The following is a 20,624-nucleotide window of genomic DNA, read 5'->3' on the forward strand; positions in this document are numbered from 1 at the left end:
TTATTATCCAGTACTAGTAGGATCATAATTTATACTATTTATAATAATAGTATAGCTATTGTTATCTATACTAGTAAATAATTTATTATGCTAATTGGATCAATATAAATAACAATGATTATTATTATATAATATATTGGTAATTATTATGTTACAAAATAAAAACTACACAAATGAATACATGAAAATAATAGGATTACTATTATTTTATTTATTTAAGTCTTCGTGGATGTGGGTGAATCTACATAAGCTTTCGAATGGTAAACTTATCTTACAAAAGGCAGTGGGTGTTTTGAGTATCTCATGCTGCTGAAAGCCATCATAAACAATGAGCATATGTATGGTGTCCTGATAGGACTTTACAAACTGACAAGCAGTGTTGGTTTTGATTCCCTGCCCTGTTTGCTGACCTGATCTACATCCAAATTGGACTGGTGCATTTGCAGGGGCTAGACTAACTTGTCTATATGGCCTCAAGTTGTTCTTATCTCAGTCCTAACTTAGTCCCAAAACCTGCTGTCAGCTCCAGAGCCCCACCAAAGCCTGGCTCAGCCAAAGGGACACTTTCTTGGGAAGATGAATCAGTACTTTTGTTGATCCTAAGAACACATGCTTAGCTGGGTATGCAAAGTGGTGGGACAAGGGCCACAGATGCCTTGTGGACTAGCAAGCTAAATCAGATATGGGGGGTGGAGGTCACCAAAAATTTTTCTACTCTGTCTACTCCTGAAAGAGACTTTTGCTCAGTAACTATCACCAAATGACTGTTATTGACTCATGGTATATTTCAAGTGTCAAATCTGGCCTGACCAAGGGACATGCCTCTGTTTATGTAAGAATTCCTTTATGATATTTCCTTGATAAAAATATATGGGAAATTTCCCACATAGCTCTTTCTGTTAATGCTATATTCAGAAAACTTTAATTTTATAGAGATTGAAATAATCAGGTCTCATGTGTATATTTCTTTTCAAAGAGTTGCAACCCCATTCTTTGAATTCAATGTCCTGTCTTATGTACATGGCACAAAAATAATAAAAATAGAGTTTGAGATTTCCCTGGAGCTCAGCCTCCCTTTTCATACCCAGTATAGCTAAAGTTTGGAGCAAACTAAAAAGAGCCTAGTTGCCTTCTACATAGCCTGTTATCTCTGGTGGGTTCAAATGCAATTTTTCTGAGCAGACTGGTATCTGTGCTCTCTTGCCTTGAATCTGAGAGTCTGAGGGATTCTTTGGAGTACACACAGCCACATCCTTTTGACAGACAGTGCAAATTAAAAGATCCGGCGCAGCCCATGAGCCAGGGACCCAAACTTGCCCCTTGGGTTTTCATTTACAGTTAGGCAGTGCAGACACAATTATTGCTGACAGGGACGCAGAGGCTGGTGGCAGAGTGCGTGTGACAGGAGGCTCATGCCAACCTATAATTGGGAGGATTATTTTTAATCAGAACATACCCTACAGCCCAAACATTAGAAATCTCCTGTAAAGCCAAGACAGGAAATTAAACACACCAACAATAAGGCTCAGAGCAGGGTGCTATGTGGGGTGTAATATCTCTGGGCTCTCTGAGGTCCCTGGAGTTTCGGGTAAAAGTTTGCTTCCCTAGAGAGGGAGGCTAGGAGGAGCCCTTCAAAGAAGTAGCCATGGAGACTCTACCTGAGCAACCATTGAAGGGCCAAGCACAACCAAATTAAATGCAGCAGACAAGCTAATTGATGCTTATTGCATTTAAGCAAGATGACAAGTCAAATGTAAGTCTTGGAGTAGCAGCTACAATTGTATTTTGTCAGGAGAAAAGAGCCGTATGAGTTTCTTATTTTCAGTGCTAGGCTCCTCAGTGTTGGTGCCTGATACAGGGATATGACATGAAGAGTCTGAGTACTAAAAGGACTGTTGGTGGTCAAGCAATCATTGCTCTTGGCTAGTGACTTCATACACTTATATTGAGGTGCAGTGCCAAGTGCTCATAGTCTAGGATCTGCATATTGATCCTCCAAGCACGGAAGTATCATCTCTATGCTATAGATAAGAAATTCAACCCACTTCCCTGAAGCTTGTTGAATAAGGGAATGGTTTGGCATCCAAGTCTCTCTAATTCTTGTACAAAACTGTCACTTGTGAATACAATAAAGCACAACATGAAGTCCACGATGCTGATGATCTATGGCAAAGAGGATATACAGAGCAGACAGACGTGGATGAAGAATGAGCTTAGAAATGCTGACTGAATTATTGGAAGGAAGAATGGGCATTCTTTACTGCACTTGAGCATGAGTCAGTGCAGGCTTGGAGAAGACATGAAGAATAGGGACACTGTCAGTGGCAGAAAGAGACGGAACAGGATCCTTGGGAGAAGACACAGCCTATGAAAAAGCATGGGCCATTAAAGAGCATGTGTGTCTCATTTTGGTTTAGAATTGTTGGGTCTTGGGTTTTATTATTCAGCTCATATATATTCAGCTAGCAAAGAGGAGAGAATAACTGCTTGGGGGAACACTCGGTGCAGAGACCAGGTATCTGATGTGGGAATAGAATGGGAAGCTAAAGGGTTGACTTGGGAGAGTCAATACCTAGAGTTCAAGGTTATCCCATGCTGACCATATGGAATGTTTATGTGTGGTCACAGTGGACAGTGGTGCTAATATCTATGACTCTGTTTAGAAAACAAATCACAGATTTACATGGCACATTGGAGTTCAGTGTGCTGTGATCCTGCAGAAAATCTGGAGCTGTGCTAGTCTTGTACTTGGCTGACCAAGGGGATTAGATGCTCAAGTGCATTAGTGTCCTCAATTTTGTTCTGTGGCTGGGAGTCATCAGATTCTTTTGGGGAGGGTGTTGACTCCAAACTTGGAAGGTCTCAATGCCTTCCTCTCCTGGCTTGCTCCTTGCATCCAAGATGTGGTGGGCACTGGAATTGACCTCTCTATTTTCCACCATCACCAAATCTTATGAAATATTCTCCAGTAGGGCTGGCTTCAGGGTCCTGTGCACCTGCTGAGGAGTCTTCAGAACACCTGATGAAGTCAGGAGTGGAGATAAAATGTGGAGTGTGTGCACCTGGCCACAGCCACGGATGTGGTCAGAACAGCTCATTTACTTTGATGTGGGACAGATGGAGAGTTACCCAGCAGGTGTGGGGTCACCTTGGAGACGGTATCTTACATTGATTCCTTTGTCTGCAAGCACCAGAAGGCCGCTCATACGAGCTCAGTGTCTGGGTGCATGGCTCTGGAAGGCAAGAAGTGGCTGGGTCCTTCCAGGAATGAACTGCTCTGTCATCAGACCACGGGGCAGTCCCTGCCTTCTCTCACTCTTCCCAGCCCCCCTCTCTCTTTTTCCTCCCTACACTCATTGCTCTGGGTCCCAATCTTGCATCTCATTCTCTTCTCTGCACACTGGAAAGAAAATGGAAATTATGTAGATATTAGGTTCTTTGTATTGAAAGCTGATAAAGCTTAAGAGTTCCTAGAGCCTCAGTCAGGTAAGGCTTTACCTCTGCTTAACACATCCCTAGCTCATGTGTGAGGACCGTGCACTTCTGACATAACTTCTGAGATTACCCTAGACGGCGATGTGAGTGGTTTAGGGAAATGATTTAAAAAAAAAAAAAAAAAAAAAAACTCTGTATGTACCTGTGTCTGAAATGAGCCGTAGGACGATGGAACCTGTCTTTCCTTCCTCTCTCCATCTCCCATTCCTTGTCTACGTGCTTGTCAAATGCCTTATATATCCATGGTCCTTTGATCAGGGGAGAGTTAGGAAAGCGAAGGAAGTCTACAAGAAGTCTCTGTTTTCATGGAGCTACCATGCTGTAAGAAAGGTGAACTTTTTAGTCTAGTGTAAACTGATCACTGAGATAAGGACTGCTTAGGGAGCAGTGATGTGTTCCAGAGACCATATTGTAGTGGGTTTCCGTGAGACAGTTGCAGTGCATGGCAAGGTAGGTGTGAGGAGCATGCAAGTCAATGGTGCAGTAAGTACAACAGCCCTATGGCGGGTGGGAGCAAAGTGCTTTCCAGACCTGGAAGCACCATGAGTTGGGGCACAAGGATGAGGAACAAGTATCACCCTTAGTTAATAAGTAAATAATGGTGAAGCTGTTCCCAGGGACATACCATACAGTCAAGTTACAATGTGATGTCAAGTTACAATGTGAGATTTAAATATATGATCAACAATCCTCAGTACCAAAAATAAATCAAACAACAAACAAAATAACCCAAATGGCCCACTGAAGCATGTGTACCATGTTTGCCATCACTGAAGTACAATCTAAGTAAGTGGTCAAAATTTACTTTTTAAAAAAACTGTAATGATAAAAGACACATGGCAATTAAGATCTTTCTCAGAGGAATACTCTCCTTCACCTTGACAATAATTATCTCATCATTTTTGCAATTTTCTGAAGCAGTTCTGGAAGTCCTCTTTCATGAGTGTCTTTACAAGGAGTGACTTTAAAAACTACTGTGAAAGCTGTTGCTCTGTGCCATCCCATGGGGAGAAAGACCTGGAGAATTACTGTGGAGTGTCCTTGTCCACCTTATTCACTGTTTCTCACACCATACAATTTCTGGCTCATCTTTGGAGTCTAAATCGCCATAAAACATAAAATTTTTGAGTCAATTAAACCAGCCATGATGATAAAAGCAAAGATATTCATGAAGTGCAATTTCTAGAGCTGCTTCAGAAGGGGGCAAAAGCAATGGGATGTGTGTGTTGTGTTCCAAGCCAGAGTGACTATTCTGGGAGGATAAAATGAAATGTGTTTCTTATTGTAAGTTTTTTTTAATTTCAATATTCAGTGCATACTTTTATTACTTTTGTTTTTTAAAGCAAAACAGAAAAAAAGGATGGAGATGATAATATTTTTTTAACGTAAGGAATTAATGCTAGTTAATATATTGCATATTGTTGTCTTAGAAGTTGTTGTTCAGGCTACAAAATCCAGGCACAAAAGTGATCAGTCAAACAATGACAGCACTATTATATTTTATTACCACAAGATAGGCCTTTAGCGAAACAGGGAGCCATTGATATAGGTATTAAAAGGTCTAGTAATGCAGTTCCATTCTCATTTTGTAAAGATTGCTCTGCCTCCCCTGTCTGGGGAATGGGATGAGCTTGGAGGCAAGAGGAGATCTCAGTGCAGTCATCTCCAGAGAGTCCATGGGGTACAGCAGGTACCCTGGAAGCAGAAGCACTGTAGGGGCTAATGTATGTAAATATCAGGGCCACCAATTTAAACAATGCATAGACTGCTTGCGGTCATCAACATGGGTGTTTTGGAAGTGTTGACGTTGCTATTTTTGCATCTATCTGGGCAGGAGTGAAGGAAGCTAAATCATGAGGCAAGCAATCATCTCCTGCAAGAACTCCCTGACTTCTCTGCAACTCTAGAGGGCACCTTAGGATTTTAACACTAACTGGTGCCTTGGTAAAGACTTATTCCATTCTCATCATGTGATAGTTGTTCCCAGATTTTGTTTGTTTATAAAGCAATCTACATCACAGATTTGACAGATTATTATGAATCAATAGAAAGTCATTTCCACTGTAGGTTGGGTTAAAATCAGGCTGAGGAGGTATAGGCATTAAGTTAACATGGGGATAAAATTGTTATTGCCTGGGTACCAAATAAAGAGTATCTCAGGAGGCCTAGTTGCTCAGATAAACCTTTCTGGAATGGAAGTCAGTGTCCTTCCTTCGTGCAGTGAAATTTGGGGTCAAGGAAGACTCCTAAGCTATGCAATGTGGCGAGCAGCTGCTTAGAGGCGAGGCACTACACCTCTTGATAAAGCTGCAGAGTGAAATTAAATATGGCTTTGGCATCCCCAGAGTGCACAGCCTGGGTATGCCCAGTACACAGGTGTTAGAGAGGATGTACAGGGCTGGTTGTGACAAAAGAATGTGTATATGGCTACAGGAGACAAGCTTCATAATTTGGTCTACCTGGAAAGATCAGGGAAGGAGGCAGAGAATACTCAGATTGACTTTGAGAATATGTTCACCTGGATCCAAATGAGGCTGCTCAGGAAGAGAGAATGATGTGATCAAAGGGCCAGAGGGGTAAATGAGCCTTGTATCTTTTTGGTAGTTCATGTAGCTGGATCTCAGAGTAAATGAGTGAGTGTGTTAAGGGCCAGAGGGATTGACTGGAGAGTGGGAGCTGAGGGCAAGAATGGTGTGCTAGACTAAGGTATCATTATTATTTAATAAATAAGAAGTTGAATATAGAGTCTGGAAGGTAGGGTTCAAAAATGCAAGGTATTAGTTAAGGCATTAGTTAGAGAATCCTCCTGCTGAAGTATAGTGTGGATTTATAGAACTATGTGGTTTGACTCTTGACTTCCGAACTGCAAATCTTCTTCCTAATCATGTTTACCCACTTCATCTGGTTATCATTCTATTGCCACTTCCCAGAGGGAGCCTTCCTCCACATCCCTGACCAACATCTGCCTTTTGAAGTGACTGCAGGCACCAGGCAGATAATGCCTGGCATAAAAATGGCTAATTAAAAATAATGAACTTTTAAATAGCATTGACTTTGTGCCAGGTACAATGCTACATGCTTTACAAATACTAATAAAATCTCAATACTAAATTGTATATATGTTCTAGGTAGTATGTGTTTTCTAGTTTTACCCATGTAACGTGTAAAGACAAGTTCAATGACTTGGCGATAGTCACAAAGCTAGATAGTAGAGGTATGGATGATACGAAAGATGGGTGGATGAATGGATGTATGTATAAATGGATGGATGGATAGATGGATGAATGAATGAATGACAGATCTTCATTGATTTTGGCTCATGAACTTAATTGTTATTAGTTATAGGAAGCTGAGGTCATCAGAATACAAAGCAAAATAGTACTAAGGCATACACAGTGTTACCTCCATCTTTACCACTTCAAAGTCTTGTGTATTTTTGGGCTTATCTAGAGATTTTCTTTCCAATATTTTGGAGCCATTTGATTTTTCAGATGTTTTGGTTTAGTAATACCAAGTGAGTTCACCAAATGTAAATATCAAATTAAAGTGCATCATTTTCCTTTAATGAATCATCCAATATTATTTAAAGTTAAGCTCTGAAACTTGTGAATTGCATTGAACTGGTGTGTAAATTAAATTGCTACTTTATTCAAGCTATTCAGTGACCATTGGGTCAGGAATCGAGATGCTTACCAACCACTTCTTTCTCTATTGTTTAAATTTCCCCTCAGAAAAAGAGCAAGTCATCATCAACCTTTGTCTTGATTTTTGTGTTTGAAAATGGCCTTTCCCTTGACTCACTGAATTATATGAAACTTTAATGGTCACCTGCATGGTAATATTTAGTTTATCTTATATTAATGAACATGAGCTTTATTCCTTCCAAGCAAGCGATGATAGATATGCCTGTAAAATTTAGTCCTAAGGGGCCCCTTATATCATTGCAGAATGAAGTCTCTGCCATTTCTGAACTTTTGACTATAGCACAGTTAAGTTTTATAGACTCCTACATTTCCAGAGTTAAAAGAATGCAGCTATTTTATCCACCCCAACTGTGCTGGAAAATCCACTATAATGTCTCTGAAATGTCAATTTGTAGTCTTTTCTTAACACATTGTAAAATTGTAGGACAGAATGCTTGTAAACTTAGTGTTCAAGAGCTGTGGTTCAAATTCAGGCTCCTTTATGTACCTGTATGTTTTGTGCAACTTAACCACACTGCTTGATGCTTACTCCTCTCTGAGAAGATAACAACACCTTCCTTGTTGGGGTATGAAAAAGACCTAAAGATCATAATCATTGGTGTGTGTGTGTGTGTGTGTGTGTGTGTGTGTGTGTCTGTGTGTGTGTGTGTGAGTGGTACTGGGAATTGAACTCAGGACTTTTGTACTGTTACATTCCCAATCCTCTTCTTTTTATTTTAAATTTTAGATAGGGTCTCACTAAATCGCTAAGTGGTTCAGGCTGGGCTTGAACTCATGATCCTCCTGCCTCAGCCTCTCAGAGTAACAGGATCACAGAAATGCAGCACTGTCATTTTCATCAGCATCACCGTCATCACTACTTGCTGAATTAGAATTATAGTCAGAATCTGTTTTGGAGGTTAATCAATACAGCTCTGATAAAAACGATGTACATATGATGCAAGGGGACATAGCACATACTAATGATTCCTCCTCTTTTCTTCTTTAGGAAACTGGTCAGAGAACTCATGCAAGTGGCACTTACAGCTTCCTTGATCCGACTCCACATTCAGTAAGTACAACCTGCTTTGAACATTAATTACTTAAACATATTCCTTTCTTTGATTGTGTTGTCTGTGTAAAGCTCTCTTTTTCAGGCCTGCAGTTCTCACAGAAATTTGTCTATCTGTGTCTTTTTATTATTATTATTATTATTATTATTATTATTATTATTATTATTTACTGCATTGCATTCAGAAATGAGAATGGGGGCCGCTAGCCTAAACCTCTTCTCTAGTCTCATCCCCCCAGTCTGAATCAAACATGAGCATCAATGGGTTAACTCTGCCATTATTTGCTGTGATTCATTTTTCTCTTGTTTCTTAGTTTTCTCATCAGGAGACATTATGCCTCCTTCCCCCAGTACCCTGTAACTAGAAAAAATACCAGTAGACAGAGATCTGTTTTCAAGACCATGTTACTCTGGAGGCATTTAAGAATAATTCATTTGACTCCACTTTTAAGTACAAATATGTGACTTCTATAGAAAGATTACTGCAGAAAACAAATTCTGTACTTTTAAGATGCCATGGTACATTTTAGAAATTTCATTTGTTTTTATCCTGTGAGCACTGTTCTACTGTTTGCCTTTTGGTTGCACACGAAGGCTTTATTTTTGGTGAAGCTAGCAGTATTTGGTCCAGTTGTGCTAGTTCTTTTTGTTTGTGTACCCTCATGTCAAAGAGTGACACCTCCATGGAGTTTCTGACATTGGCTCTCCTCTGCAGGAACCTATCAGTCAACAATTTGTTTTATGAATAAAACTGCAATGAGTTAAGAATTAATTTCAAAACTTTGAAAGATTAATTTAAGGAAATGTTTATTTTTCAAGGTGTAGGGAATTGGTTAGCATGTTCTACTTCTTAGTGCTAAGGAATGTAATTTGATTTATCATATAATGTTGTGTCATAAAGGGTGCAGATAGCATTGGAGTCCAGGTGGCTCCACACCTGGGAGAGACAGATCAAAGGGAGTTCTTTTGCCCTCAGTGACTTTGCCTGAATGCTCCTACTGCTGTAGAATTTGCATACTCAAGTAGGCAGAAGGAGGAGAGGAAAGGAAAGAGATGGCCATTAGCTGTTCACTACATCAGAATGACTTTCTGTAGCCCTGATCAGCCAAAGCTTGTATCACACGGGAGATTAGATGCAGGCCTTTGTTCCTAATCATAAAGGAAATTCCATCTCTAATTCTCTAACTGCCACATCTATCTTTTCAAGCCTTTGAAGTTCAGGGTACAGCATTTCCTGAAAACTGTGAGGTGTTGTTAAGTAAAAAGGAGGGGGCCTGTTCGCCATGAAGCCTGTTCAAATCCATTTCCGTGAAGCCTGTTCAGATCCATTTAGTGTAAAGTTAAATAAGCTTGTTGCTTTATTTTTTTCCGGTTACAAGCAGCATCTTTCTCCTAGATATTTTACTATGTTAGGGCAGGCAGGGTGGGACAAAGAAAGAAAAAATACTAAGAGGAGTGTTTAGATTATATATGACCCTCCCAGTTCCTGTCTTCCAAACATGATGCACTTGCTGTTTCTTGGAGAGGAATTGATGTTCCGGTCCTGTGCTGGAGCTGCGGCTTCTAACCTAAGGGAAGTTCTGCTTCCCAAGATAATTAGTACAGTGTTGTAAGGGAACTCATGTTAATTTGTCTATGGATATGGTATTTCATATCTACAGCTTCAGTGTAAAGATGAAAAAGTTGCTTAGTTGCTCCAAAACAGCAAGTAGATATGATAATTTGAATATAAATTTTGAATAAGGAAAAAATGTAAAATTTCTTATCAGGAAGGTTGAGGGCTATTGCCCAGTCTCAGCGTGTCTAACAGTTTCCAGTGGTGTCTTTGTGCTGGCAGCTTCCCTGTTAGAAATTTCAGTCCACTTCTAGGAGCAAGAGATCACTTCCCCTAGAAGGAAGATAGAGTTCTGGGAAGTTGCTTGAGGACCTGGAATCTGCCTTGACCTTCCTTGGATGGTCTCTATCATAACATGCGCAAAAATAACTGTTAGGAAGACCTTACCACTTTCTTTTGAGACTTTACAAATAGCAATAGATTTGCATGCGAAATTTGCATGTCTGACATTAGGCCTAACTATTATGGTAAGTGTTTTACTTTGTTCTGAGCCAGGGTTTTGATACTGCCTTTCAGGCTTCTGAGAACCAATTTCCATTTTCTGCTTCCAAAGTCTGGTTATCTTTCATTGTTTGAGTTTTCTTAGAATGTTCTTTTTGTATTGGGACCTTCTGCACCCCGACTGGCCATTGTACAAATAGAGAGTTCACTCACATGAGCCAGTATATATTTCCTGGCTCCACATTCCCTTATAATATGTGTGCCGAAAGGAATACTACAGGAAGCTTATTTTAGCAGAATTATTGGTTTGATTTAAGCCTCAAAGTAATTTTCTATAACTTGCAAATTTAACTTCCAGTGGAAAGCTTCCTTGACTTTCTCCTCCTGTGAAATTGTACTTTCATGCCATGCTACAACTTAATTATAATTAATGAACTAATTTGGAAAATTAGTTAACATCTGTCTTTCTCTTTAGTCTGGTCTGTTCAATAGAACTGGTTCTTTTCTACTACTTTTATCAGTGTCTTAAGAATGAGTAAAATGATACGTATTTAAGATTTACAATATGACATACATTTATATGTTTATATACACTGTGAAATGATTGTACATTCAGATTTGCTAGCACACCTATCATCACACATGGTTACCCATTAGGAGTAGATGGGAATATTCTTTGTCACATCCAACATGGTAATCACTAGTCACAGATAGCAACTGATCACTTGAAATGTGATTGATGTAACTGAGATCTATGTTTTAAAGTTTAATTGGTTTTTATTTCCCAGAATCAATAACTGGGATCACATCTTATTAAAAAGTTTCTGCATGTCAAAAGAAATCTCCAGCATAGTGAAAAGAAAACCCACAAACTGGGAAATAATCTTAGTGAACTGTCCCTCAGACAAAGGACTTCTGTCTAAACATATAAACAATTAAAAAAAATCAAATCCCCGAAATTCAAAGACCCAATTCAAAAATGGGCATCTGAGATGAATACACACTTCTCAGATGAAGAAATATAAATGGCAAATAAACACATGAAAAAAAATGTTCAACATCATCACTCATTAGAGAAATGCAAATTAAAACCACACTGTGATTCCATCTCACTCCAGAAAGAATGGCGAGGATCAAGAAAACTACCAACAACAAATGCTGGAGAGGTGTGGGGAAAATGAAACTCTCCTGCACTGTTGGTGGGAGTGAGACTGGTGCAACCATTGTGGAGGTCAGTCTAGAGATTTCTCAAAAGGCCTGGGATTGGAATTCCCATTTGATCCAGCTATTCTGCTTCTAGGCATATTCCCAGAAGAACTGAAAACATCATACCACAGTGATATATGCACCCATGTTTATAGCAGCACAATTTGTAATAGCCAGATCTTGGAAACAACCTAAGTGTTCAACAACTGAGGAATAGATAAAAAAAAGTTATGGTATTTTTATAAAGAATGATCACACTGAGCTATTTATAAATAAATGGATGCAACTTGAAACTCATACTCATAAGCAAAATAAATCAAACTCACGTGTATAAATACAGTATAGTTCCCCTAGTGTAAGAAATGGGAAGAGTACATAAAAGTTTATGGTGATCATGATTCCCCATTACATTGCTTTAAAGCCTTATAATGTTTCCATTCATTAGTTAGAATGGTTTTATCCTGGGTTGTTTGATTTTATTATCTGTGATGGTATGAACAGCTATTTTGAGGAAAACAAGACATTATAATAGCCATTGCTGATTTAATGTCATCTTGTTTTGAAGTCCTACCATACTTTTGTTCTTCTATTTCCACTGGTTCTATCATGTACTATCTTATTGGATTTTATCATGTGTGGTAGTATAAACAATTTTTTTATGGACAGTGGGATAATATAGTAACCATTGTTCATTTTCTGTTATATATTTATGAATGCCCTGTAATACTTTCATTCCCTCTAATGGTTTTATATTATTTTGTTATGTTTGATACTAGTGTGTTGAAGGTATGTTCACCTATTTCAAGAAAAGAGACATTATGTTAGCTACTGTTATATTGGGTTGTCTTGTGGTGAAATACTGTGTTGCTTAAATTGTTCTGTTTGATCTGCTTTGTTATGTCTTCTTTTATCTTAATCTCTTTAAAATAAAAAAATTAAAAATAAAGTTTAATTATTTTTAATTTATTTAAACTTAAACTTACAGGTCTAGTGACTGCCTATTATACTAGACAAAACAGCTCTTGACCCTCTAGGATTTACGAATATGGAACTAGGTCTGAATTGTCCATACTTAAGTCTAGGCTGATACTTAGCTGATATAGATAAATTAGGATGCTGATTGGTTAAGTATTCCTGTCTGAAGCCCCAGTGTTCTCCATCCCTGACCCTCCCATATTCTCTGTCTCTTGACATTTACTTTTGGTGTAGAACCAAAGGCTCTGAGGTGCCCTAGATGTGGTTCTGTGTCACTTCATGCATTCATCCTGAGAGGTACTTATCCTGTGCTGACTGTTCAGTGCATGTCTCCTCTGAATGTATTCACAGACTCTTCCCTAATGCTGGATCAGGGGAGACCACTGGTCCTTGCTGGATTCACTGATGCTGGAACACTGGGGGGATACAGGAATGACTAAGTGGATGCATGCCTCTCACATTTTTGTAGTGTTGTGAAGTGGGAGAACAAAGACATGTTAGACAAGAGACCAGCGTGTGTCTTCCTTATCGCTGTCTTTATTTACTTAGTATTTTTGGTAGATTTCCACTTCCACTCTGATATTTCTAGAATAATAGGATCTAAATCTATTGCTGAATCCTAGACTCATGTGCAATGGAGATTGCTACTGACTTTTACTAACTTCTGCTTATCACTTCTGGCTTGATGTGCTTTGACACTTGAAACCAGATCAAGCTCCACTCACTTACCCAAGGGCACTGCTCTTTTTCCAAGTACCTTGGCATAAAACTTCAGTTATCAACGTTGTCTTAATGAGAAAGAGTTGAGAACCTTTGATCTGCTCTCCCAAAAGCTTCCTTTCCATGCCTGCTCTTCTTTAGACTCACATTTCTATGCATCCTTCCTAGGTACCTTTCATGGATTCCACCCAACATTTTGAGTGACTAATATTCCTTAAACATGTAATCTAGTTAGTTGTTCAATAAGTTAGTCTCTATGCAACACTTTATCTACTATCTGTGAATCCCAAATGCCTTCAATTCTAACCATGCAAGTTGCTCTCTTGAGGATTAGATGTGTGTATTTCCAAGATTCCAATAATTTGTACATTTGCTCTTTCCAGCTAGGATATATTTCCCTATTCTCTTATTTCATACTCTGCAGATCTCTGTTAAGCCTTTCTGATAATGAATGTTATCTGTTTTCTTCAGTTCCTTGGGTGCTCCTTGTAGCATAAAACTAAGCTGGTGTTCAGGGTAGTTTGAACTCATAAGGTTACTTTAGAACAATAGGACAGTTGAGAGGGCATTAGGGTGGACAACATGATGAAGGACAATGACGCCCATTAGGGAATGCAATCCTCTCAAGTTAAAACTCAGCATATGAGCTGGAAATGGCAAAGGTCAGGAGGCCTCAGCTGGTGTGCAAGAGAGAGGCAGAACCAGAGCAGGGATGACATAGGGCAGTCCTTTGATTGATGACCAAGAGTAGTGTGGGCTCAATGCCAGCTGCATGTAGTCCCATGGTCTGGAAGAATGCAAAAAGTGATGTCCTCACCTTGATAACCCTCTCTACCATCCTCGTTGCTTTGACACTTGACCTACACATCTACACATTCTTTCCACACATTCTTTGTGTGTATTTCTGGTCTCTCATAAGCTGCTGCATAGCAGAGGTCTACCAAATTCATTCTCTCTCTCTCTCTCTCTCTCTCTCTCTCTCTCTCTCTCTCTCTCTCTCCCTCTCTCTGTCTCTGTCTCTCTCTGTCTCTCTGTCTCTCTGTCTCTCTCTCTCTCTCTCTCTCTCTCTCTCTCTGTGTGTGTGTGTGTGTGTGTGTATTTCTCTCTGATGAATGAAGAGGGGAGGAATAAGAGTTCAGGAGATGCTGTTTGATCTAATGAGTATGTGCGAATCAGAGGAAAACGAATAAGCAGAGAAAAAATAGGAGAACTGTACATATATGTATATTTCTGTTTGCTCATTGTTAGGGCAGAGAGAGATAAGGAAGTATGGAAGTAGTAGGAAAAGGTGTATGATAGACTTTAAGAAGCATGGATAAGTAAGAGAAAAGCCTCAAGTGGCACATCAAGTTAGTTAGTTCTTCATCCTTTCCCCAATGTAAATCAGCCTGAGAGCTCATGCTATACCTTAATTACAATTTTACTGCTTTTTTGTCTTATTCATTGAACTAGAGAGATTAGGAAGCTGCAGTATTTACTCACCTGGCTTCTTGCTTTGTTGGTAACACACATAACAGTGCTAAATCCACACGTATTTTGAATGAGTTATTTATTGAGTTGTATGAGTTAATTTGTGAACAATTAACATGATCTTTGTACCGTAAGGTACAAGGTACCTTGCCTTTGTACCTTTGTACATTTCTTCTCACAAATAATCCCCTACAGTCCCACCACCCAAACCTCCATCAATATTTGAAAAAATGAAGAGGCACCATTGAATTTGGGGACAGTAAATGACCACATGATCCTTGTCTGTATGTAGGACCAATCTGATTTCAGTTTCCTCATTGCTAAAATATTAATAAATAGTAATAATAATAATGAATTACCTAGAGAGATCTTTAGCTACGTAAGGCTTCTCACAACTTGGAATTCACAAACAAATAAGAAAAGGAGAAACTAGACCACAGCAGAGAAGGTTGAGGGGAGACATGTTATCTGAATGAGGCAGAGATGGGTGAAGCTCACCAATGGTGATGCCTTGTCTCCCCTCCTGTGTACAGAAATGAACCTTTTGTCTTCTGGACAAGTAAGTGCATTAGGTTGGTTTTATATCCAAATTGGCACAGCTAGTCTACTCTCTCCTTCTGAATAAACTGATGTTGATAAATCTGTTTCCATATTTATGGGCTATATAAGAGAAATACAAAGAATGAAAGCAGGCATGCCTGCATCTTCTTGCATGGGTTTCAGAACTTAGGAATTGAAGTCTTTGTATTTCTTTTAATCATTCATCAGTTCTTGATTGGAGGACCTTTAAAAACAATTGATTCATGTTCTTGCTAAATCCTTCACTTACGTCACAGATTAGATCTACTCTCTGTTAGTATTCCATATTGTAATGTGGGATTGCTTATTTAAGACATTGGTGCATCTCTGGGATCCACGGAAGTAGCAAAGGCACAAGCAAGAATTTTGGTGAAGTGACTGGTTAGCACACTATGGAAACAAGGAATCTGGTTTCTGAAAATGTAGAGGATTATAGGGTTTTTTTTTCAACTTTTACACTTCTAAACAAAGAGACAAACTTTCACTATGGATGAGAAGTGGTTAGTTTCTTTTGCACTTAGATCATTATTTTTGGATTCTTTCCCAAGAGTATGTCAACCCCAACCCCCTGCTTGGTATATAGTCAGGACTCAGTAAATGGTAACAACCATCACTGCTCTCATTGCACAGAACAACTCTGTATCTGAGAATCATTCTCCTCTCCTATTGAGTTACATGTGTGCACATGCATGTGTGTGCCTATGTTTGACAAGCTGGCTAACTCGGATTGGGCCTCAGTACCTCTGTGTAAGGAGGAAAGAGTATCCTGAAAAATAGTATTGTGGTACATTCCAGCTCAGAATACTCCAATTGTTTTGTCATCTGTATCCTGGGAATGTTGTCAAGCATTTCTCCTTTCATTCATTCACAAGTAGCTATGGAAAAATTTTGGTGTGGATTATTGTTGAAAGATGAGGATATAACAGTGAGCCAGTATGCATCCCTGGCCCTATGTTAATATTATTAAATAAAAATTTAAAGACAGTAAATTAATCTAAGTTGTATAAAGTTTCATGAACTTGATCATGACAGAGAGGACTTAGGAAGAGTCTGATCTTAGATGTAGGAGAGGGCAAGGATTATTCTTCATATGTGCACACTTTTCTCTTTCTTCCTCCAAGCCCAGGGTTTTTGCTTTCCAAAGTAGCAGTACTCCTCCCAAACCTCCTTCACTTTTCTCAAAGGACATTGCCCTCTCAGATCAGTCTCTTCCCCCAAAGATGACCTTTCACACTTCATGGGGCTGGCCTCTCCTCACCAACTCCATAAACCTGTACTCTGTGCAAAATCAATGTCCATTTACAGCTGCTAATGCATTAATAACAGAAATGTCCGTGGCCATGACCTACCTGAGTCATTACCCACTAATCATAGGAGGCAATTTCAAGCAGATTGACTAGTGATCAGTGTCCTCCCCAGCGTCAAGGTAGGAGGACACAGGGCTGCCTTCACAAGCACCGAGCAGATGGCCCGAGAGCATAATCACTCGCTCCAGCCGGTGCGGCTCTGGTTCCAAGAAGGGGACTCTCCATGTCTTGCATGCAAAGCTGGGCTCACTCAGGCAGGGCTCTGCTCCAACTGCCTGCCTTTCCTTTCAGAACAGATTCTGAGCTCTCACTGACCTTCTTTGTGCTCATTCTGAACATACTGCACAAACACCTCTCTGAAGATGTTGGGGAAATAAAATTTCCTACACAGGAATTATTCAGACTTTGACTACTGTGTTGAAGCAACTTTCATTCTTACCCATTTCCCTTGTGATTTCTGTCTAGGTGTGTCATGGCCCTGAGCTGAGGTCCTTGTGACATTGTTGTGTGGATGTCACAATTTCTACCTTTAAGCGTTAGCCTAGGCACATTTTTCATGGAATTCTGTCATCCTCATTATTATAATTGTAAGGGCTACATGATATCATAAATGTCACAGTTATATGATTGCTCATCTGGGTGATAGTAACTTCTGTATCATAGAATATCTAGAGAATTCTGCTCTTTGTAATGATGGCAGCATCACTAGAGCTAATTACCTATGGTTTTCTTCCATGGGGTAACTTGCTGAAGATAAATACCTCAGAGAGGAATCATTCAGCTAAAGAATGTAGGCATTTATCTGACTTTACTAGCTCATTTTGAAATGAATTGTGTTAATATTTAGTCAGCTGAATGTAGCTTGGGCTTTCTCCTCTTAGCTCTACTGTTAGTTGCTTCTTAGATGTACTATGTTTGCACACAATGAGAAGTAATACTAAAGTTAAAAGGAGCTAGATCAACCCATTGGTTATAATGATTAGAAATTATAGGTCAAATAGTATATTTACCCTCAAGGAACTCACAGAAGAAAAAGGATGTAGATTAGATAATAAGTCCTTACTCTATAATGTGGCAATGTCCCAAGAAGAAAGAAGCTTTAGAATTCAGAGATTCTGGGACAAAAATAGTGTCTAAGTCATATGCCTCCCCCTAATCTGAGATAAATGTCACGTTATTTTTTGGCACGAGTTTAGAGACTCTGAAAAGCAGAGATCTGCTGATTCTCCAGTCTCACAGATCAGTGTTATGTCCATAAACTTACGCATAGAAACTTTGTTATACTCACTTGAGTGTGCTCAGTGTACTTTCCAGGAGTTTTCTCCAAGAATAACTTCTGAAAATTCTGTTGGTGGGATTTTCACAGTTGTGCATTGCAAGGTCAAATAAGCTGTGATGATTTTGATTGTGGATGCTCAGTAGAACAGTGGGTCCTATAAAATAATTCGGTTAGATTCAAATAAAAGAAGCAGCAATCCTTATGAAAAAGTGCAGGCTTTGAGACAAACAAATGTAGTCAAATCTTGAGTCTTTATTTACTAACTTTGCAAACTCTGGAAAATTATTTGATCTTTCTTAGCCCCAGGTGACTCACCTGTGCTGAGAATGCTGGTAGCAACCTATAGATTTCTTTTAATAAGATTAAGTGCAAATTCCTGTAGGGGGAGGGAAATGTCTGTTAGGAAAAAGGCTTTAGGGAGAGTGAGACTTCCAAAACAGCTTTGCCAGCAATCAGTTCAGCAAGAGAAAATGCAAGAACAGTTCTGATTTGGTTAGAGATGTCCTTGAGATCATTCTGATGTGGAAGGGAGACAATAGAAATGGGGGCATGGTGTGAGCAAGTGGGTGAGAAGCAGGCAACCTTGTGAGGGGAAGATTACCAAGGAAATCACTCACTGTTGCTAATGTTCAGTTGGAAGCTTTTTGTTTTGCAGCAATCAAGTCCACCATTTGCTCTGCTCCCATTTCATTCCCCATTCCCTGAAGTTAAACTCTTCCTTCCAAACACTTACCCTAAATGTTTTGAGGGTGAACATTTTATGGAAGCTGTGGGAAGTGCTGAGTTCCTGTCTGTACTCCTGCAGTGGAAAACAGGTACTGCACTTATTCATTCTAAAGACAATAGCTAAGGAGTTGAAAGCGTGCTCATGGGCCAGGCCCCAAGACTTTTATTCTAAGTTGAAGTTCCTCTTTAGTGTCCTCACCATATCCTAGGGAAACAAGTCCTATTATTGCTATTCCACCTTTGAGAAGAGAGGCTGGGAGAGGTTCCCTGGAGTATTCACAGTCATCAGGTAGAAGATGGAACTGATGCTGAGCTTAACTTTGATTATGGAGTCCACTCTTGACCACTCCATTAAGTTTTTCATATAGGACTGCAGGCCAAATGGCCCATGGGGTTGTCTGTTTCTTGAGACAGCAGGGAAGGGAAGGGAAGGGAAGGGAAGGGAAGGGAAGGGAAGGGAAGGGAAGACTGTGGTGCAGCAGGACATGGAGGTGAGAACTGAAAAACTCAGCTACTGTCTGAGTTCTGCTTATACAACCCCACTCCTCCAAAAAACAGATAAAGCTGCTGATGGGGATGACTTTTTTAAGAAAAAAAGGAATCAAGGTGTACCAACTCCTCTTAATAAATGTAAGTACTATGTACCGTTAACATGTACAAATAAAAATTTCAGAAAGAAATAGAATTCTTCTATGCAGCTCCCTTTCCCCTTTCTCTTCCATTCCGTGCAAAAACATTTTTGTGTTTTTAATGAAATAAAGGAACGTATGATTGGAGCAGAGCATTGCAAGGCACTGCGGTAGGGCTGGAAGAATAAATATGAGAGAGAGTCACCCCGATACACATCTTAGACTTGACCCTGAGTGCCTGGGGGAACTATCAGGGTATCTGAAAAAGTGAGGAGTATAATTCTACCCATGGTTCATCTGTTGTGTTAGAGAAGGTTATGGGATTGGAAGAGGGGAGAAAGCAAGGAGACCAGCTACGAGAGATGTTGAAACAATATTGAGGGTGATTGCTTGGAATAGTTACAGCTATGGGGATAGAGTGAATTGAAGAATGTTATCTATCTATTTATATACCTACCTACGTGTATTTGTTAGCTATCTGTTATCTGTCTACCTGTCTATATGTACTTACCATCTAGTTATGTTCTGCTTATCTATCACTTGTACCACATCAGTATATTCTAAATCTTAGAGAAATGAGGGGCTATTTGTTTTCACTTTCTTTCTTTCTTTCTTTCTTTCTTTCTTTCTTTCTTCCTTCCTTTCTTCCTTTCTTCCTTTCTTCCTTTCCTGTCTTGTCCTGAGTCTAGAACAGGTGTTCCTCCTCCCTCTGACCCCCTGGCTCCAGCTCTTCCCTTTACTGCTGTCTCCATTTTACCTTGGATGACACCATTTGTTTTACATAACTTTCTCATGCACCAAAGGCTGACATTCTTAATAGTTCTGTCACTTGTGTTACAACAGGCTGCTGAAAAGATACACACGATGCCTGCAGGAGATAAGACCATCTCAGCAGTTTGTGTAACACCAACAGGGTGTGAGGTAACAGGAAAATAATTAGTTTAGTTAGATGTAAATGGGAGACGAATGAAGAAACTGTTAACACAAGGCTGCCTGGGAGGAAGGGTGGCCTGCCTCATTTAAGGTTTGAGGAATAATAATTGAATCAACAGTGATGCAAATGAAAGCAATATTAAGAAACTTTTATGGTAGCATGTAAAGCTGTAAGACTTATATTTAACCACTGGCACTTACTGAGTTTCTTATTATGTAACTAACCACTGTGTGAGGCATTTTAGCTAAATTGAGGAGAGAAGATACAAGATTGACTTTAGATTTACCCTGGTAGTCAGCTTTCTAGACATAAGAATTTTTTAAAGCAGATATTAAAAAATTTAATGCAATTATAAGCAATAATAGGGAAAACTGTTAGGGAGTAGCAGGAGTAACAGTGATTATAAGCACATACTTGATTCTGTGACTATGTTTAATTTACTAAACTTCCCTGAAAATTAGTTCTCTGCTTTATAAAATATTCATTTTAGGGA

General features: G+C 39.4%; 1 protein-coding gene across 25 annotated transcripts in view; it reads left to right on the forward strand.

Moving 5' to 3' along the window:
• Positions 1-20,624, forward strand: part of Rbfox1 (RNA binding fox-1 homolog 1) — a 2,027,889-nt gene that overhangs the window by 854,687 nt on the left and 1,152,578 nt on the right. For all 25 annotated transcript variants that reach the window (XM_063226464.1, XM_063226445.1, XM_063226453.1 and 22 more), the window contains exon 4: positions 8,188-8,250. In XM_063226464.1, coding sequence (XP_063082534.1) covers positions 8,188-8,250 — 63 coding nt within the window. The remainder of the gene's footprint in view (positions 1-8,187; positions 8,251-20,624) is intronic.

Source organism: Cavia porcellus, unplaced genomic scaffold, assembly GCF_034190915.1.
Source record: "Cavia porcellus strain 051 isolate PalLab524CR breed Dunkin Hartley unplaced genomic scaffold, mCavPor4.1 scaffold_16, whole genome shotgun sequence".
NCBI classification, from domain to species: Eukaryota; Metazoa; Chordata; class Mammalia; order Rodentia; family Caviidae; genus Cavia; species Cavia porcellus.